The sequence below is a fragment of the Labrus bergylta genome, chromosome 2, assembly GCF_963930695.1.
Source record: "Labrus bergylta chromosome 2, fLabBer1.1, whole genome shotgun sequence".
Classification (NCBI taxonomy): Eukaryota; Metazoa; Chordata; class Actinopteri; order Labriformes; family Labridae; genus Labrus; species Labrus bergylta.
This window is the reverse complement of record NC_089196.1, coordinates 20519936-20541527: the sequence shown is the minus strand read 5'-3', so window position 1 is coordinate 20541527 and position 21592 is coordinate 20519936. Positions and strand designations below refer to the sequence as shown.

The 21592-nt window shown below is 39.6% G+C and overlaps 2 protein-coding genes across 3 annotated transcripts; one reads left to right on the top strand and one right to left on the bottom strand.

The window, feature by feature from the left end:
• Positions 1–3860: 3860 nt before the first annotated feature.
• Positions 3861–8233, bottom strand: coq2 (coenzyme Q2 4-hydroxybenzoate polyprenyltransferase). 2 transcript variants are annotated; one of them, XM_020643945.3, is made up of 8 exons: positions 8162–8233; positions 7379–7740; positions 6986–7152; positions 6659–6780; positions 6222–6307; positions 5978–6111; positions 4483–4671; positions 3861–4266 (listed from the first exon to the last, which is right to left on the bottom strand). In XM_020643945.3, exons 2-8 carry the CDS (start codon positions 7683–7685, stop codon positions 4111–4113), a joined length of 1161 nt encoding a protein of 386 aa, XP_020499601.2. In that variant the 5' UTR covers positions 7686–7740; positions 8162–8233; the 3' UTR covers positions 3861–4110. The 2 variants fall into 2 exon arrangements, with proteins under 2 accessions (XP_020499601.2, XP_020499600.2); XM_020643944.3 differs by having other exon boundaries at positions 8105–8224.
• A 1119-nt stretch (positions 8234–9352) lies between these two features.
• LOC109991656 (zinc finger protein 462-like) lies at positions 9353–21567 on the top strand. Its single transcript, XM_020644000.3, has 11 exons — positions 9353–9454; positions 9809–9869; positions 9972–15142; positions 15243–15517; positions 15891–16009; positions 16591–16719; positions 16810–17053; positions 18164–18306; positions 18400–18623; positions 19188–20271; positions 20712–21567. Exons 2-11 carry the CDS (start codon positions 9860–9862, stop codon positions 20852–20854), a joined length of 7542 nt encoding a protein of 2513 aa, XP_020499656.3. The 5' UTR covers positions 9353–9454; positions 9809–9859; the 3' UTR covers positions 20855–21567.
• Positions 21568–21592: the final 25 nt, after the last annotated feature.

The following is a 21592-nucleotide window of genomic DNA, read 5'->3' as shown; positions in this document are numbered from 1 at the left end:
CACAGCGCCCCCAAACGTCAGCCAGGGTACTGCGCTTAACCTATGTGGACGAAAAATAGTGAGAATTGTGCACCTTGGTGAGACAAACAAAAAGTTACATCATGACCATGACGCTAAAATGTAAAGGAAGTCCGCAAATTTCAGTTGAATTTCAAAATTAAGACGATTTTGCGCGACCTATTGAACGAACTAGTCCGAGAGCCTTCATCCGATCATCACCAACTCAGTGTCAGTGTGTTCTTCACACATTGAACATCTCAGCTTGTGCTCTACACGATTCTACATCATTGGATGTCAAACTTTCATCTTTTTTTTGGGGGCCAATTTCAGAATCACTAAATGCCTATATCTCTGCCATGCAAGGGTCAATCACCACCAAACTACTCATGCATGAGGGGAGACCCGCCCTGAACACATCCATAATGTTATTTTCGCTTATAGTCACAGCGTCACCTGTTGACAACAGGAAGTTACTGCTTCTGCATTGGAACTAGCCATTGCTACACAGTTGATCGTATCCTCGTCAAAATCGGCGTGGACCATCCCAAGGCCTTGGCCATACTACCTTTTCAAGGTCATACGTCTGCTTTAAATGCTGTCACCATACAGATGAGGTGTCGCCATGAAACAGGACGTACTATTTTCAAGGCCTAAACACAAAACTTCATTATCCCAGTAGAAAACTTAATAGTTCCATATGGGTTAACTGAGTGGGCGTGGCTAAATGGCTCAGTGGCGCCCCCTTTAAATTTTCAAAAAGGCCTCCCCATAGTGGGGTTTTTTCACCTACATGCATGAAATTCTTTTTGTATAATTAACATGTCAGGCCCTACATAAAACCCTCTGGCACCTACAGTCAAAACCCAACAGGAAGTCTGCCATCATTTCTTTAACCAAAAAAAATTGCTAAATTTCACTTTTTATAGATTACCTATTTGAAAGAACTCCCCCGAGTTCGTTCATCCGATCATCGCAAACTCAGTGTCAGTGTGTTCTAGACATGTTGAAGATATCAGCTTGTGCTCTACACAATTGCAACCATAGTCAGAACCCAAAAGGAAGTCCACCATCTTGGAATTTTGAAATAATGGCAAAATCTTGCGTTTCACAGGCTACCTATTTGGACGTACTTTCCTGAGGCACCATTCATCCGATCATCACCAACTTAGTATCAGTGTTTTCTAGACATGTTGAAGATCTTAAGTTTTGAAAAACCAAGATGCTACATAATCTACTGTCAGCTGCGTACTGTCAAACTTTGATGTCTCAGTGCACCCTCATGAAATTATTTCAGAAAGCTCTGATGATGATGATTCTACATAAAAGGGCGTGGCCATGGTGTAATGTAAAACTGTGATGTCTTAGCGCGCCTTTCAACCTTACAAAAAGTCCTCCCCATAGAGGTTTTATTTACATACATGCATGACAATTTCTATGTATATCTATATATGCACCCATTGTCAAAACCCAACAGGAATCCCGCCATCATTTTTTGAATTTCGAAATAATGGCCCAATTTTTGCGTTTCACAGGCTATTTATTTTGACAAACTTTTTCAGGCCCTGTACATCTGATCATCCCCAGAGTCAATCAGTGTATTCTAGACATGACGATGATCTAAAATTTCGATCTACACTATTCTACATAAAAGGGCGTGGCCTCGGCATACTGTAAAACTTTGATGTCTGGGTGCGCCCCTGTAATGTCTTCCAAAAGGCCTCCCCATAGAGGATTTTTTTCAACTACATGCATGACATGTTTTATGTATATTAACCATGTCAGGAACTACAAAAAATCCTCTTACACCTATAGTCAAAACCCAACAGGAATTCTGCCATAATTTTTTAAAATTTGTTTTGAAAATTATAAATGTCAGGAAAATTCAAAGAAAAGGTAACAAATATATCAATAAAAAAATATACATCTCTTACTGCTTTGTAGTAAGGAATTACTATTAACAAAACATGCATTTATGATGACAGTCTATCAAAAATATTTACTAAAAGGGGTATTTTACATACAAATTACAAATTCTGTCCAAAGCTCTAAAATTAAGGCAATGCCACCATCTTGTGGTAACTAGAGAGGCTGATGTCAGTCAACGCTCCTTGAGCCCAGGAATATCCTTGAAACATTTTTTCAGAGAAATGAAAACAGAAAAACTTAAAGCAGTTATTTTAAAAGGACAGAAAAACCTCCAGAGGAAGCTAAATTAAACTTTCAGCGTCTGAAAGAGGAAGTCTTTTTTTAAACAACTGCGATTGAGCTCAGTATTTATCACGAACGGCTGTTTTACTCCAAACTATTTGACTGTATGAACCTGGGCTTTGTGTGTAACAGCTGACCCCTTTAAGCATACAGAAAACTATTTTAGATCATAACTAATCAGTATGTCAGGAGATTTAAATAATCAATAACATGCTGGTGTGTCATATTCATAAATGCAACCAGCACACACACTTACAGTAGACCAGGCTACATGTGACATTAGAAAAAAGTCCTCTGCGAGAAAGCATGATGATCTGACTTTTAGATGCCCCTCCAGTGGAGAAATTTAATAAATGGTGTGTCCTTCAAGTGGATAAAACATAATGCTGATGTGCACTCACATGTCTTAATGGTAGATAAAACATAAATATTTGCCCTCTAAGAATCCCTCTCAGTGAAAATGAGAGGACATTGTTAAAATGTGCCTTCTCAGATGCCCTTGCATCCAATAAGGCAGGCTGCAAATCCTGCTTAAGTTCTCTCAAGGTGGAGTGAACATGACCTCTAGGATGATATACCAAAGACAAATTGTCATACATTTTCCTTCAAGTGTAGAAAACATATTTATGCCCTGTGCCCCATCCAGTGAAGAAATGTAAACTTGTTTGATCACTGAAATGACACTAGGATGCCATTATGGGACCAACCAGTTATTTTGAGTTTAACTTTGGCTGAACAGGTTAAGAGTATTGAAAGTTTCTCTGTTTTGTTATCTCCATATTTGTGGTATCCGTAGCCTTACTGTATTATTATAAGATCATTAGGGCAAATTTAATCAGTATTAGGGTACAAATTGTCACCAATCAGGGGCTGTCACTGTCTTTTTATCTTTGACCTTTAGTAACTTGCGTTGTTTACATCAATGCAAAGTGTTGTTATCACTTCTATTTATTACCACTGGCTGTGTAATGGGAACACCTAAGTATATATAGTACAGACAGACCTGCATTAAGCTGTCTGCATAATGGTCAACAAATATTCATGTTTTGCTGGAACATTACATACCAATAAAGTCTTAAAAAAAACACCAAAACCCAAAATATATCAATTTTGGGAAAGATAATATATTTAATTCCTGTGTGCTTGAGCAAGATTGAACATATACTTAAAAATGATATCAATGCCATGTTTTAAGATGTGATATTTTGATTTATTCCACTGTCCTGATGCCAACTGAATCACCAATGCACCAAAAAGGCACTACATTTTCCTGATAGGAAAATAAATTATTTACTTAATCTAAGTTTCTCTTGAATTGTTGCATTATTCACGGTATGGAAGCATATGGAAGCATATACATGAACTGGGCTTCAGAGGTTACTACCATCAGTATATCAAATTTGGGGAGGTTTCTGCATTGGATGCATATATTTCTCAGTTTGTGGACAATGATCAAAGTTAAACAACAGTTAATATCTATTAAATAGCTGATGGCTTCTTTCGGCTCCCTAGTGTTGAAAATTGCTCAATTCAGCTTTGAGTTGTAGCCAATAAGTACCAATTTGTTCTCATAAAAACCTACTGTTACTTTTTGTATGTTTGCAGATACTCGAGCTCTGCCTGGATGACAATGAATCAAAGTGGACTATTAGTTTAAATAACACATAAAATGTATTTTATTTTTCACATTAATTTATATAATATCCAACAACAGTAGATGATGTAAATTGTTAAAAGACATGTATTAAATACTGTTCTTTGTGAGTTAAAATCATGAATTTTACACTCCCCCTTTTTGCTCCCACATGAAATCTTGAAACTCAGAAAAATCTAAATTGTGACAGTGCAATGTTGGTAGAACGTTCCAGTGATATGAAATGACATTTATGCTGATCATCTCACTTATCTGGGTGCTTCCTCGTCTTGCAGCAAAGTCTCTTGTCTTTCTTTCCATAAATTGCCAGCAACTATTCCTAAAAATAGCAACAGTCCAAGGTTTCTGTTTGAGACAAACTTCTTCCAACAGTCTTCTGGTTTGTTAATGTCCAATGTGTAAATCTATAAGAAAGGAGGAGAGATGTCACATTTGAATTGAAAACATGATTGAGACTGAGGATCATAACTCAGAAGAACTGTCACTATTCAAAAGATTTATCGTATTTACTTATCAAAAATTCACTCCGTTTTTTTTAACATGTTACATATTTGAAAGAAATAAAACTGTGTACTGCAATAATTAAACCTTTGACAGTGAAAATGCTACTTGTTCATTACCTGATGTGTAAGGTGAATGGCCACAGCAGACAATACAGCATAGTAAGGAAGAGTCTGTTCGGCGTTGACCCCAGCAGCAACAAGTCCTGACATCATGGCGACTGTAAAACCACTGAGCCAAGTTTTCGTCTGCTCCTGGAACCTCAGAGCAGTAGATTTGACTCCTACCTTAACATCATCTTCCTTATCCTGAGTATCAAGAACAAGACAAAGCGAGGCCAGATTCAATAAACATTATCCTTCTTTAAATATGTGGCATTAAGCTAACGATTAGCCCCGAAGTGACTGAAAGTTAAAGCAACATAAATACAACTAAATACAATACAATAAATACAAAGTTTAAGTTTCACTGCTTTTACCCTTGTCTCTGTCAATCTTACTCCAGTGTTTACATGACTAGAAACTGATAGATAGACAGATGATAGATCATTTATTGATCCCGAGGGAAATTCATGTGTCTCTTAGATAATCAAGAATTTATTTTTAAAATATAAGCTAACTACACTGCCTGTCCAAATAAAAAAGTTGCCACCTGGATTTAATTAAGCAAATAGGTAAGAGCCTCTCATTGGATAATAACTGCATGGGCGATTATCTTTCAGCTGGCAACAAGTTATTTAACCCCAACTGATGCAATGAGTAGCTTCTCATTTCTTAAACTACTATGTTGAAAGACCCATCCTGTGGTCATGTAAAAGATGTTAAGTCTGTTTGAGAAGGGTCAAATCATTGGCATGCATCAAGCAGAGAAAACATCGAAGGAGATTACAGAAACTACTAAAATTGGGTACTGGAAGAACTGTCCAACACATTATTAAAAACTGGAAGGAAGATTTACCCTGTTCCAGAGTGATCAGGGTAAGAAGAGAGGCAGATGAAGTGATGCACCCCATCATGCATAGTGCCTACTGTACAAGCCTTTGGGGGCAGTGCTATGATCTGGGGTTGCTGCAGTTGGTCAGGTTCAGCAAAAATATGTGCCCAAAGAATGAGGTCAGCTGACTACCTGAATATACTGAATGACCAGGTTATTCCATCAATGGATTTTTTTCTTCCCTGATGGCGCGGGCATATTCCAAGATGACAATGCCAGGATTCATCGGGCTCAAATTGTGAAAGAGTGGTTCAGGGTGCATGAGACATCATTTTCACACATGGATTGGCCACCACAGAGTCCAGACCTTAACCCCACTGAGAATCTTTGGGATGTGCTGGAGAAGACTTTGCACAGTGTGGTCCGACTCTCCCATCATCGATACAATTTATTGGTGAAAAATTAATGCAACACTGGACGGAAGTAAATCTTGCGACATTGCAGAAGCTTATCGAAACAATGCCACAGAGAATGCGTGCCGTAATCAAAGCTAAAGGCGGTCCAACGAAATATTAGAGTGTGTTTTTTATTGGTGCCGACTTTTTGTCTATGTCAAATGCTCATGTGCTTTATACGAAACAAAAATAATATCTGTGGAGATCGATGAAACCCCTACTTCACCTGATGTGCATATATTGTGTCATATATCAGCGTCCACATCACTCCTGAGAAATACAGAGGGAGGCACACCGACCAATCACAGGAGCCCTTGACAGCCGCCCAGCCGAGAAGCGCTCCCCAGTTAAAGGTGAGACCTATAAGCAGAGGTTGTGATAGGGACATGAAAAAAAAAAAAAGAAGCACATCTGGTTTGAAAAGATATTACTTCAGCAAGTTAAACGTCACAGGATGACATCATACATACCCAACACTAACTGCGGCCAGTAAGTGATTCTCTTCATCAGAGGGTAGGTGAAGACAAGAGATAGTGAAGCAGCACCTAAAGCTATGCTGTGATAAGCATTATGAAACAGTGACAATCAATATATGAGCAACTTTCAAATTGGTTATATTCTCTGTCTGTGCATTAACACAGATCCCTTTCACTTCCATATCAATACAAAAAAAGAGACTTTAAATGAGTGTTTGTTTGAAGAAGAGCACATTTTCAAAGTTGTCTTCCAGTTTTTAAATAATAATCCGCTTCCCATATAAACATCAAACAGTGTTTTCTTGCTATGCTTATGGGATGTGATTTCAGACAAACTTTTAAAAAAAGGATTGTACCTATCCTTTAAATTGCACCATTCATCCATTCTCTCTGTTCAAACAGAACTTTATACCAATTTAAAGAAATGGTACCTGTAATAGTTCAGACACAAGAGCACTCCAAGAGCCAGTGAGAGCTGCCCTCCGAGAAAGACAAGAGCCTGCATGCGAGAAATCTCCCCTGAGGCAATCGGCCGAGTAGCCGTCCGGGCGACCTGCACAGAAAATATCATCACTTTCGATCAGGAAGAACGGAAACCATAATATGAATGATACTGTCATAAGCTGTTTGTTATTGACAGTGAGTGTGCAAGCAATGGTCCTGCAGATATGTACAAGTAACAGCCTTAAACAATAACAGCATCTCATACTGTATGTGTATTTCATTTATTGTTATCCACGCGTGTGGTTTTCAGATACCTTTTGATCAAAGTCTTTATCCCACATGTCATTGATGGTGCAGCCCGCTCCTCTCATCAGCAGAGCGCCAGTGCCAAACAAGGTGAGTATTCCCAGATGTGGGAGGCAGCCAGGGTCCGCAGCCAAAGCGATGCTCCAAGTACACGGAAGGTACAGCAGCCATGTCCCTATGAAACAGAAACATACCTTAACTAAAAGGTAAACCAGACATGTCTAGGTAGGACAACTGTATTCACGCCAATTGGTTTTATGCAACTGGAATGCTGCTGTGAAAACCGACGATAAAATCAACGTGTGGCCTTTTGAAGATCAGACTAAACACCGGTACATGTTCATAAACAGCATCAGTGTCTCGCACACAAAAAGATAAGCATTAGAAATGAATATACGCACCAATAGGTTTGTCCAGCCTCATCAGTCGAAGGTATGGTTGAACAAGTGCTGGCGCTGAGTTCACAATCGTCGCAGCTGACAAACTAAATGACCTTCTCCCATATTGCTGTGTGTCGTATCGTCTGTGCATCGGGCAGATTGCACTCTGCTTTGGAAACACTCTTCTCGTCGGGGTGGAAACACCGTGGAGATCATTTCTCGTCCTCCCTCCATCTGTGTGAATGAAGCAGCTTGGAAGACCAGCTCCGAGGTGAGTCCTCCTCAGGGCATTCAGAGTTAACCGGCAGGTCAGGTGGGCAGGTAGCATGGTTTATGCTTTAGGTCAGACTGACATGATCCTTTTTGTCCACTGAAAGAGTCAGCTTGAACACACACAAAAACACAACACACACACACACGATGGTTTGTCATTGCCTTTGTCACAGAGAAGGACTGATTTGCTGCTGTAGGCATTCCTTTTGTATAGATGTGACTCAGCTGCATAAAGACTGAGTCGCTCCTGTGCTGGAGAGCTGCAGCATCAAGTATTACTACAAACTTTCGGGTTAAAATAGCTGCTGTTGGTAAAGTAAGTCAGCTTGTGCATCGACAGAAACAACTACATGAACTGTCAATGACTTCAACCTCATGACTAAGACAAGAATCAAATCTGTTTCTGACTCTCCATCATTATCTGTTTCAAATGATCTGTATCAACAATGTGATGTTTCCGTGAGACGAACTTACTCTTTTAGGTTACAGTAGATGCAACACAGTTACTAAATGAGACGAGCCACTGTGTACCTTTCTTTTTGGATCACAGCAGTGCTTTCCTGTTGTAGTACGACGGATAAATGGCTCCGGAGGAAAGTGTAACCGTATGCGGAACCAATGATAGAGGCGGTGGGAACTGAAAATGACCAATGGGTGCAAGACTGTGAAAATAATGTTTAAGAGTAGTGTGTTGAAAAACACATTTTGCGTGTATAATATATATAATATAATAACTATTATTATTATTTGTTTTATTTTAATTTTTTTTACAATTTTTTAAATGATCAAATATTTTGCAAACTGGATTAGAGCAACCTCTTATGATATCTTTTTTTTTGCAGTTTTTATCCACCTGCAAGATAAAAAAATTTTTTTCAAAGGATGCCTCTATTATCTTCTAGAATAAACATCGATGCCAAATGACTAGGACCTTATTCAGTGTCTTAGTAACTGATCTGTTATGTTCTGCCAATGCTTTCCACTTGCAATCTTCAGATTAGCAGAGAGAGAGAGAGGGGGGTTTTAGAAGAAGGAGTTTAATCTGATAGATCTGGTAATGCAACACGTTATCTTTATAACTACATCGAGCCACTTTCAATCATATAAAACATTACACGGCATATCACAATTTGTGGAATTTAGTAAAGTTACGCAAAAAGTGCTTATTTATACAGATCATAAGGATGTGAGGGGGATTCAATGCATTTCCTGCAAAATTGGTGTCGGATTTCAGAGTAAGAGCACGTGTTTTGTTTTGTTGCAGTATAATTCGCATCATAGGTGAAATAATCAAACCAAGCGTTATTATTTTAAGAATAACAGTAAATCTATTTTTTTTTTTTAAGATAGGCTTTATTTACTGGATTATTATTTGTATCAGCAAGCCCTTTGTGTAATCGTTTGGGGAAAAACACATCACGTTTGACACATCGACATGTTGTACTCAACATTTACTTTTTAAGTAAAGTTTTAAAGGGACTTCCGTTAAGAAAAAGTCTAAATAGGACTCGGTGTCTTTGACTGACTGACAAGCTGCGAATTATTGAAATAGAAACAATTCTCAGTCAGTGAAATGACAACGTGTTTATTTATTGTGACCAGTGTGGTTACTACTACTACACGTGTAGACGTCTACGCGATCTCACCTTTATTTTGAAGGTTTACAGGCTATAGACGGAAGTCAAAGTGTAGCTAAAACAGCACTAGCTGGAGAGAGTGGTACTCGCGGGAAAAATGGCGGAAACGTGAAATGCTCTTCACGTTATCAACATCAGTGTTTCAAAACATTGCCTTTAAAGACGTCCCCTGTGCTCGTCAGTACACGTGAGTACAATCGAGTTTGTACACTGACTATTTGATTAAATCTTGTTCGTTTACTCGTAGATTGCATTGTATTTTAGAAAAGTTCGTGCCAGTGTTGTCCGCAAAGGGACTGTAGTCGTTTTTACGCTTCCTGTTGAACGTGCCTCACTTGGAGTTAAAATACCGAAGTCACGAAGTTCTTACCTTTACTATTAAATCTCTGCTGAAGAGCAGTTTATGTCTTGCTGTCAGTATTGAATTGTTTTATAATTTCCGAGCTTATTTGGTTGAGCACATGATTGTGACACTGTTTCTGGTAACCACATTTGCAGTCTACCTTTTGTACCTTGTGACAAAATGTTTTCAATTTTCCAGGTGTGACACACCTGCGTTATTTGAGACTCTAAATAAAAAAAGAGATGCAAGATGCAAAAAGGTAGTTATAAGTGCACTTTCTGTTCAGTAAAATATTGTTTCAGTTTTTGCTCATCAAGTTTTGTATTCAGCATTTTCTTATAATTGTTATTTATCCCGTTAGATTCAGTGCACATCTCCACCTCAGGCACCTTGACACACCTTCAAGCCGCCACTCAAGAACCCCAGCTCAAGTCTTTACAGTGTAGTCACTGTTCTCTGGTCTTTAAATCCAAGGTCTACCTTTTTGAACACCTCCACAAGGTTCATGACTTCAGTGTAGATGCTGCTCTCACAGATGCCAGCTTAAAACAAGCTGGGACTGACCAAATCAAAACTGACATCAAAAGCAACAATTCAGGAGAATATTTTGAATGCCAGCATTGTGATTTTAAGGCTTTTAGTCTGGATGTTTTAAAAGAACATGAGAGACGGTGTCAAAGAAAACCAGAGAATCAGAATCTAAATCTAGTCATTTCTGAAAACCAGAAATGTAAAGTTGTTCTGAAAAACCTCGCAGAAGCTGAAGGAGCTGAAGAGATTCCATCACTTAATCCAGTGAAGTCCACCTCAACAACCAAATGTGCACCAAACTCATCAAAGGACCTGAAAACATACAAAAGGCCATTGCAAACCATCACCAAGTACTTAGTGGCATCTTCTGGAATTAAACGGGAATCCCCAGTTCAATCAGATGATTGCTCAATGTCTCTAGATGGCTCAAAAGAAACCCTCCTTTTGCAAGAGTCTCCCTCAAACTCCAGCCCAAACAGCAGTGGTGTGTTTAAAGTCACTGCAATGCCCACGATTGATATGACGGAAAGGGATTCTACCCGGTTCTTGCTAGATGATCCCTTTCCTGGTGCTAACCTGAAACCGCCAAAGCTTCAGGGACAGTTAAAAAAAACAGTCTTGAACTATGTTGACAAGAGGCCCAAGCATGGAAGCTCAGGAGGCCCTCCTGTTAAAAAAGCAAAATCAGACAAAAACCTTCCAGAGAAAGCAAATGCAAGTAAACATCAGTCATCAAGCAACAAAGAACTGTCACTGGAATTCAGCGAAGGTGAAGAGGAAAGGAATCTGGAGGACATGGATGTGGAAACCTCAACAGTTTATAACTGTAAGAATTGTGATTTCTGTGCCGTTGGCATCAGACCTTTGTCCGCCCATTATCAAAACAGTCACCCTCACATAAGATATAATGCTGTCTACCTCAAGGACCCAACTGATCAGAGTGCGACCTTCCGTTGCCTGGAGTGTCCGATTGAGTTTTCAAATGACGCTGAACTCAAAAGACATTGCATTGAAAATCATCCAGAGGCCTTGCGTGCACTCACAATGCAATCACATGGCCACAGTTTGGTTTTTAAATGTTTTGTGTGTTCATTTACCACAGATACATTGAAGGCCTTAAAAGAACACTACAAGGAAAAGCACCCAACACATGAAGTGGATAATTCTTTGATGTACTGCAGATATTCTGCAAGTAGATATCAAGAAGAGGATGAATCTCGGTTGGTTGAATGTCAAAAAGTACCAAGCCCTGAAAGAACAGAAGACATTTCTGCAGAGAGTGTCCATGTACCATGCAACAAAGTAAGAAAAACACCTTTGCCCCAACATCCCAACTCCATTGAAGCGGACATAACATTGTATCATTGCAACAACTGCAAGTTTAGTCATAAGTCACTAATTGTGATGCATGTCCACTACCAAAGAAGCCACCCAGATGAAGCTGTCACAATAGACACGATCAAGCAGTCAGCATCCGTCTCATCGCATACAAAATTGCAGATGACTTCAGATAAGTCTCCGGACTCAGTGATAGAAAAGTCTACACCCACAAAGAGCACCACAGATTCTGAGACAACAAAACATAAAAACAAGCTGCCATTGAAAAGGTTAAAATTGTGTTTGAGAACACCTATGCGCACCCAAGAAGCTTCCAAAACCCATTCGGAGTCTCCCAAAAGCACGAAAGTGGAATCTGCAGAGGACAGAAGTAAGGGAACAGTATCACCTACCACACAAGACACAGAAAAGTCTTATGATTTGGATAGTTTATCAGTTGGCAATTCACCAGAGAAGTTGTTCTACTGTCAGCGTTGCTGCTATTCCAGTACCAATATTAAAAGTGTTCTTGGACATCATAACACAAAACACTCTGTACATGAAAGAACAGATATTATAGAGATTGCATTATATAGTACTGAAATGCAGAAAAGGAAGCAAATTCAGTTAAGTCCAAATTCAATCCCCGCTGATTCTGAAGTCTGTGAGCAAGTTGGGGTTTGTGATGGAACAGAACATCAGCACATGGAGGAGAATTCAACAAAGAAATCAGTGGTGGAGTCCAATGCTTATGCACACCCGGAAAACTTGTTCTACTGTCAAAAGTGCAACTTAGGAAATCCAACCATAAAAGGAGTACTGAACCATCAAAACAAAGCTCATAGAAACATTAAAACCAAAAGAGAATGTATTATTAAACACACAGCTTTGATCCGTGATCAAATCCAAAAGTCAAAATCCCAAGAAAATGGCTCTGCTTCTCATCTACCTCTTCCTGTATTAAATGAGGGAGAAACGGATGTGTTTTTCTGCCACTTCTGCAATTATAGACACCGTTTTTTGAAAGAGGTACTGCGTCATTATGCCACCAGACATCCTCGATTTAAGGTAAAGGATGAACGAATTCGCCGGTATTCTTCTCTGATCCACGAAAAGATGAAGAAATCACCTGAAAACCAAGAGGTCACACATGAATCCCTTGGTGCAAAGGAGGAAAAAAAGATCAAAACAAAGGAGGGTAGCAAAGTGTCAGAATCACCATCAACGACAGCCTCACAAATACAGAGGACCCTAAAGTGCCGTGTATGCCAGTACAAAACTCAACATGTGTATCTTTTGAGAAGGCACTTGAAGCAAATTCACAGGGCAAGCCGCACAGTCACTGAAGTTTTGAGAATGTGTTATAAACAAGGAGCTATACCAGCAGGGTATCACTGTGACATGTGTGTATTTTCTCACCAAACAGCTAAAGCAATCTATGAACATTACAAGGAAAAACACAAAAAACAACCAAGCCTTGAGTTTGTCAGTACTCGGTTACATGTAGGCCCAAAATCAGCCCAATCTAACGGGAAGGAACAGCAGATTGAGGGAACTGATATTTTAATAGATGGGGATGTCACTGATGACAGTTTATCACCTCAAAGATCTAGACCTAATGAAAACAGGGTGTATTCCTGCAAAGCATGTTCTTTTAAAAGTCACTCAATGTCAAATATCACACAACACTACCGGGCAGTCCATCCTTGGTCTGTGAAAGAGGATGGCTCAGTCCTGGATGTCATCGACAGCAGGAAGCCTGGTGGAAACAGGCAGGTGGAAGACCCCAGTGACGTACCTGTGGCTCTCGACAAGTACCAAGTGCCACTTGAATTTGACAACTCACCTGGTACACCTAATAAAGTGGCAAAATCTTCCAAAAAGATCATCAATTATTGCCCTGCAAAGTTTCATTCCCAGCTCCGCCTTGATACCCACATTGGACTCAAACACAGAGAATCTGAAACTGAAACTGAAAATTCAAATGATCACGGAGAAGAGCAAATCCAAACAAGTTTCCATCTTTTCTCATGTCCACATTGTCCCTATGTGAACACCATTTATCATGGAGCTCTCAATCACTGCCAGATGAAGCATCCTGGCGCTGAATCCAGTGCAGGTAGTTTTCTTGTGGATGGAGATGATTTAAAGAAGTTAAGGGACTGTTTGAAAAGAAAAGGTCCGGGTGTGAGAGTCAGTGGGTACATGTGCAAAACCTGCCCACAAATTTATGCAACACTGGAGAAGGTGGAGAGGCATTTCAGGAAATTCACTCATGGAAATGTGGTAAAAGCCGTGCCAACAAAGCTCAAACCGCCTCCTAAACTATCAGCTGTTATGAAACAAACAAAGGCTAAGCTCCGTAGCAATAAGGGATTCATGTCGAAAGCCCCATTTTTTAAGAACAAACAGTTAATGGTAAAGTGTCATCATTGTGCTTACAAGTGCACCACGAAACTTGGGCTTGGTCGACACGTTCTTCTTAGCCACAGTAATGCATCTGCAGCAAAGACTAATGATCCTCCCTACAAGTGTGCTTTGTGCTCCAATGCCTATTTCAGAAAAAAACTTCTTGGAACCCATTATGCTAACAAACATGGAAAAGAAAGCCTTGTCAAATACTTTGCACCGCTAAACAAGCAGGTTGACAAGACGCCCAAGCCAGCAATGGCGGACTGCTCTTTAACCCAGCATCAACAAAACAATGTCAAAGCAAATAAACAAAGAACAACGACAGAGGAAAACAAAATATGGATGTTTAAGTGTCCATACTGTACCTATGTGAATGCAAGCTACTTTGGAATTCTCACTCACTGCCAAATGAGCCACCCAGGCTCCACAGCCAGGGCAGATGATCTTCATGTGGAGGAAATCCTTGTTACCGACATGGTTGGCTTTTCAAAGGGAAAAAGCCCTAATGTCCGAGGCTACAGGTGTAAACGGTGTCCACAAATTCATGTATCAATGAAAAAACTAAAAACCCATTGTGAGAGGGACCATGGTACGACTGAGACAACGTCTTCCAAACTTGTACTTACAATAAAAAAAACACAAAAACAACAGGATTACAGCTTCCAGCAATCGGTATTGGAGGCTTTCTCTTTAAAAAATGACACATCAGCTGTGAGCATCATAGAAACTGACCGCAGTCCCCAACTGGACGCTCCTGAAATCGGTGAAGCAAACACAACATCAGTTCAGAACAAGGAAATGCCGTATGAGTGCCACATTTGTTCCTATAAAGGCAGCTTTCGAAGATACCTGCAAAGTCACTACAGGAAATGTCACAAAATTGATGCATTGACTACACACAAGCTGCTGCAGAAGTATAACAAGCGTACACACAAGACGGAAGACCAGTTGGAAGCTCGACCTGAGGAAACTGCTACCGTCGAATGTAAGATGTGTCCAAATGTGATGTTTGACTCCCCTGAGCTGCTTATTGCCCACTTTAGAACCGCTCATAATTCAGATCGCATTCTGGACTTCATTATTTTATCAAGAGGATCAAAGAGGACCACTGGGCTTTACAAATGCCTCCACTGCAAAAAACAATTGAACGGAATTAGTAAGATGTGCTATCATATGGACCGCCACAGAGAAAGGGAGAATATGAAGTCAAAGGATGCAAAGATGGAGACATCAGATGTCATAATGACAATCTCCGAGGACAGATCTGTCGAAGTAAGTGAACTCTACCGATATACAGTTATATACAAATACAATTAATATCACTTTGCTGTACTTAAAAGTTTAAAATTTGTTTTTGATTCTACTTTCTCAGCAAGGTGAACTGCCTGTAGTGGAAACTTTGGAGGAACTTGAGTGGGACGGGGCACCAGTGGAGATCATGACTTTGCCAACAAGCCCTCTGTCGTCACCTACAAAACCAACAGATCAGGAGCAACCAGAGGAGGATTCAAGAGACGACCTCCCTACCTGCAAACAGTGTGGACGGACCTTCATGTCAGTGAAAGGTTTGCGCTCACACGAGCGTAGCCATGCAGCATTTGCAGCCATCAAGAAACACACACTGCCTGCGTCAGTCCCAAGGCACAAGTAAGGAAAAATATAGATCATTATAAGTCATGTTTGCACTCTATATCTTCCGTATATGAAAGAATATTTCCATATTTTCCAGTCCAAATCACCAGAGTCTTTAGGCATTTAAAAAAAAGTCCCAAATATCCTCATGTTAAAAATTGTTTCTAATAGTTGTATAGTTGGGCTTTACAAATGGTCTTTAGATGTCTTCCTTTAGCTTCACAAAGCTGACAAATCTGATCAAAGTATTTGTTTTTACAGCATTATCGGTACTGCCTTTTTAAATAGGTTGAATAAATTAAAAATGCACAACACTAATTGTATGTCCTTTACTCCCAGTGTCTGGTTATATCTGACTGCATGTTTTTTTTTTTCATTCTTTCAACAGAATTAACAAATATATCATCTATAAATCTGGTACCACAAAGCCTTTTGTGTGTAGTTTCTGTTCTTATCGGACAAACGTCATGGGCCTGTGGAGAAGACATTTCATGAAAAGTCATCAAGGTGAGTTATTTTTACATTATAATCAACATACCTCACAGTTAAATTAGCAATAGTATCATGTTGCTGAGAAATTAACAAAGATAATATTTCATGAGTCAGGTCTGAGAAGACTGGAGGGGACTGAGATTTGACCAAGGCAGCACTATGTATGATCTGAAAGACAGCCTTAAAAAGATCAACTCTTGTGTGACAACTGAATTTAAAAAAGAGTATCTTTATATAGAGCTTTTATGTGACAGTGATCAGTCAAAACATCCTCCACAGCTTTGATACTGATCACTTGGATTTGATGGGAAAGAGTGACGGCACAACTCAATCAACAACTCACGCTGTACTCTATCTTTCTGAATATTACAACTAGTCTCAGTCCAAATCATTTTCTCTTTGATAAAAACTGCATTTTCTTTTAGAGAAAAACTGAAAAACTTCAAATCTGCAGGCAGCTATTAGGATTTGCTAGTTTCCTTCCTGCCAATAATAAACTGGTCAGATTAAACCAAGCTTGTTACTTCATATTTTAAGTGGTGATCTGTCTTTCCTTTCACATATATATTTACCCCATGCATGTGCTGAATGCCCAGATATTCTTGAGGATCCGACTGACGCTGAAGACCAAGATGAGGGCAGCGCTCAGAGCGACGTGGAGCCCAATCCATCAGAAGAATGGAGCGATATTCCTACACATGATGAAAAACCTGAAATGAATAAAAGCAAGTCCAACCTGTTGTTCATTTTAGTCAATCATATTTCATGTAGCTGTTGAAATGTACATTAAACACACTTTTTATTTACTTCACCAGGATCCCTGTACTCGGAGCCTCCAAATGTGCAGCAGCAGTTGAACCAATATAACTTAATGGCACAGGTTGGTGCTTCATCAAAAGTGACCATGAAGGTAACCAGGTTAACTAACAGCAGCGTGCTTTATTGTGAGCTCTGCGACTTCAACACCGAACACCTGAGCAGTATACGACGGCACTACTCAAATCGCCATGGAAAGAAACTCCACAAGTGCAAGGACTGTGAATTTTTTACTTGTTCAAGGTAACAACCGCTTTGAGCATTTTTCTGAATACTTGAAAGAATGTTGGAATTTGAAAACATGTATAACTATTTTTCTTGACTTCTTCATAAGCTGAGGAATGCACTGAATTCGGTGCATTTATTTAATCTGTCAATGTCCTCTATATAACATACAAATATCAAAAGTAACATTTTGTAATATCGCTTTTTTTGTACAAATAAAGTTAGATATAGCACACAGAGCAGGTTCTCCCAAACTAAATTGGGAACTCAGATGTTCGAACAAAAAAAAAAGTGGAGAAAAACTTAAGACCAAAAAAGATTGGTATAAATGATCCAGGTACAGACACTCGGGTCAGGATGGTTGGACATTTTAACAGGCCTTTAATTCATAGGGCTAGAAACATTGAGAATACACCAACGCGTATTGGCTTGCACCTCCTTCAGGGAGTAGGGGCAGTCACTGCACCCCGAGGAAAGTACAAGCCGATATGCGTTGGTGTTTTTAAAAAGGTTTCTAGCTCTATGAATGAATGGCCTTTTATACTTCTCAAACCATCCTGAGTGCCTGTACCTGGATCATTTATACCAAGGTTTTATTGGTCTTTTTTTAAGTTTTCCTCCACTTATCTTTTTGGAAGTATTCCCTTCCATGATGGTTTTGAGGGACACCAGCAGCGCTCCTGATTAGATTAGATTCTTGAGTTGTTGTTTTTTTTTAGGAAGAATTCTAAAGCGCACAATATAGGAAACATAATTAGCACTCAGAAGTCAAGTTTTTAATGCAGCATGTTTATTTTTGTTCATTCAAAATAAAATGAGCAAAAATATTTCTGCTGTTGTATGTTCATAAAAGTGTATGATATTACAGCATGTTATCCATGCAGATATAGTGGGACATGTACGGTATTAAGGATGTGGAGCTCACATTTTTTTTCAATTGCCAACAGTTGAGTCTGAACTTTCTTTCAGTCAGAGAAGTACATTTAAAATGTACTTTCAGGATTATGTCGGGGAAGCATTCACTGAGTCATCTGTTCCAAACCCTTTGTGGGATATTTGTGACTAGAAACATTCCTCCAATTCTGTCACTGACATGTTTGGCTGTCACTTCCTTGTCCTGTCCGTTAGGAAAACCCTGAAAATGCACATGGACAGGGGTCACTCAGCATGCCCGTCAGAACCTACTCATCAGAAAGACATCTGCTGCCCTTTCTGCCTTTACCAGACTAAAAACAAGAACCACATGATTGATCACATCATCTTGCATCGGGGTAGGTTAGACACTCGGTAGGATTAAGTGCTCCTCCACACTTTGACCCTTTCCTGTCACGATGCGTCATTCTCTTTGTTTCTTTCTTTCTCAGAGGAACGTTTGGTGCCAATCGAGGTGCGACGCCCGAAGCTGTCGCGTTACCTTCGAGGCATGGTGTTCCGCTGTCACAATTGCACTTTCACATGCGGCAACGCTGAAAACCTGCATTTGCACATGATGAAGCACGATAGCGTCAAACCCTACAAGTGTCGACTGTGCTTCTTCGACTGCGCTCAGCTCAGCGACTTGGAGGCACACCTGAGTGATAAACATCAGGTGAGGAGCCAAACCCCTTTATGCTTCACTGGAAGCCCTTTGTGTCTAAGGGAAAGATACATTATCTACTTACTGCTGGAATTTGAAAAGTGAAGAGAACTATACACGGATTCTTTGTTTCACATTGTCAGTAGCTGATGTAGAAATGCATTTCAGAAAATAACAGAGGCAGTGAAGGAATGACACCATAGCGCCTTTTCTCCAAAGAGTTTCTTGCACCAGAAGCCATAAGAACATAACTCAACACTTATTCACATTTGTTTACAATATGAGAAATGTTTTAAATAAGATGTTTCGGCCACAGTCTGTATAAATAAGATGCTTTCTGCACTACATATTTGATCCTAAATGATATTCGTTAAATGAAGAGTGCTGCCTTCAAAGCAGGGAGAGGAATGATCGAGAACTACATTAAGCCTCAAAATTAATTTCTTAGTTCTTCCGATTAAAAGACTGGTATCTGGCATGGTTCCTGTGCACCTTTTTTAAAGTTCTTTGGGGTCAAAATTGGCTTAAAAGGTTCCTGTACAATGTTTCAATTTGTTTTTGATTTGATTTTTGCAGGTCATAAGGAATCATGAGCTTGTCGGTCAGGTCAGCCTGGATCAGCTAGAAGCGAGGGGAAGAAGGACGCCAGGAGATGAAGAGGAGCTCTTGGATGACTCGGAGCGACACAACAAGGAGACGATAAAAACAGAGGAGATCGGCACAGACTATGATGAAGTTCAACAGGAGATGCAAGCTAAAAATCCTGGAGAGAATGAGATGATGGAGATAATGACCTTTAAGATCGAGGACGATTACCAGCAGCAGGATATGGGTGGCACCAAAAGAAATGAAGAAGGACCTGAGAGTTTATTATCAGACCTGGAAAATACTGTGGACCAAAATATTGGTGAAAGCATGGAATTTAAGAACTGCAAAGGTCCAGAGAAAGAGATGCAGACAAAGGAGAACACAGCCCGCACCTCACTGAGAGATTGTGGAGACAGCAGTACGAGGATCACGCATGAAAACAAACAGGATGAGAGCTTGTGGGGTAATGTAGCCAAAAAGTCACAATTCCATATTGAGGGGCTTCAGAAAAATGTGTGTATCACCGGGGACAGTGTAAAAAACAACACACTTGACGAGAATCTTAAGATTCACATGATGGTCGATCCGGAGAGAGAGATCAAGACGGAGCAGGAGATAATGTATCCAGAGAGCACCATCGGCTTCGCCAACAACCAAAACAATCGGTTTAATATGGAGGCAAACAAAAGTCAAGGACCAGAAACTACCACCAGGGCTCAAGAGAGTTTTACGTTTAATAATGATCTGCTACCTTCAGTGTCCAACTGTGCACAGTTCAGAATAAGCCACCAGGAGAGCTTAGGTGTGTCATTGACAAAGTGCAATGAAAAGCAAATGCATGAGCAGCACAACAGCGAGCAGCTCAGAGATCAATATGGAGAAATGCCCGTACTTAAGAAGGAATATCTCCGAGAAGAAATGGACCGTGTAGGCTGCTACTTGGCTGGAGATCACAATTATTATCGAAAGCAAGAGCAGGACAAAGAGAAGATGATCCGTGAAGACGATACAGATGAGGAACATGTGGAACATGATGGGATAAAGGATGCAGATAAACCCCACGTGCCCAAAGGTGAGCCTGATTTTTTTTTTTTTTTTAAAGATTGTGATGGAAATAAGCTCCAAAAAGCGATCACTTCTCAGGATGACTGCTGCATATATTTTAGAAGTTAATTCATAAATATTTTCAACTCTGTGTGTTCTCACACGAGACAAAGGTTAAGAGAGACCCCGAAACATTGTGATTGATTTTTTTTTCTTCTAATAAATTGGTGATGCCGAGCAAGAATCGAGTGTTAGATTGTTTTCTTGTCAATGTGATAGTTAAATGTCCTGGGCATCTAATTCATGAGAAAGTTGGATGCGCGCTAACACCTCCTTTAAACATTGTATCCCCAATGTAGCGTCTGAAGGTCTTCTCTTAGCCTTGATAGGCATTTCTCACCAATCTCAACCATTTTCCAGACTCACTAAATGATGTTTGGGAACCTTTTGTTTTGTCTTGAACTTTAGGTGCACTTCCTGTCACAGATGGAGCTGCTGAAGGCGGCTGCCCTGTAACCACAGAGGACAAACGGTTTACATGTGAGCTTTGTGGACGAAACCTCATGAACAGCTTTGATCTACAGCGACACGTGCTGCGACATGGAATATAACGTCTTTCTTTGTTGTTGACAATAAAGAGGGCTGTCCACTGTTGTTTATGTGTGGAGAGCAACATCTTTTAATAAAAGTCCTCTGCATATTTACTCTACTGTTTTATTTCCGAGCAATCCGGTTACATTTTTTTTTTTTCTTTCTAATGTCTTTTAGATTATTAAACCTTTTCTAATTATGTATTTTACGATAGCAAAGGATCGTAATTATGTGATTCAAGGAATGAACTTCAGAACCAGTATATGGTGACTGTTAAATGTGTGACACATTGTCATTATGATCTTTTGAGTTATATTATTTGAAGACACTAAGGAAAATCTTTGAATAGCCATGATGCAAAGAATGTCATTTTCTACTCCTGTACTTTGTTTGAACGGAGAGATTTGATAAGTGTTCATCCTGTTAAACATGCAAAAAAAAAGTATTTACACTGAATTACTGTTTCAATGAACTGGACCAACCTCAATACCACAGATTGTGGAAACGCTTATGCTGCATTCAGGTGCTGTTGGTTATTTGAATACAAGTTGTCTACTTTGCCAGTGAGCAAGTATTTTTTTTTTTTTTTTTTTTTTTTTGCCTAGTGGCACAATGTATTTAGTCGTATTCTTCATGTAAATATTAAACTTCTTTTATGTTTTAAATCTTTTCATCCCAGGATAACATTTTATGGCTCTTGTATGTATAATTAAAGTGTTACTGTTGACTGACAGATTTGTGTCTTCATTCTGACAGTG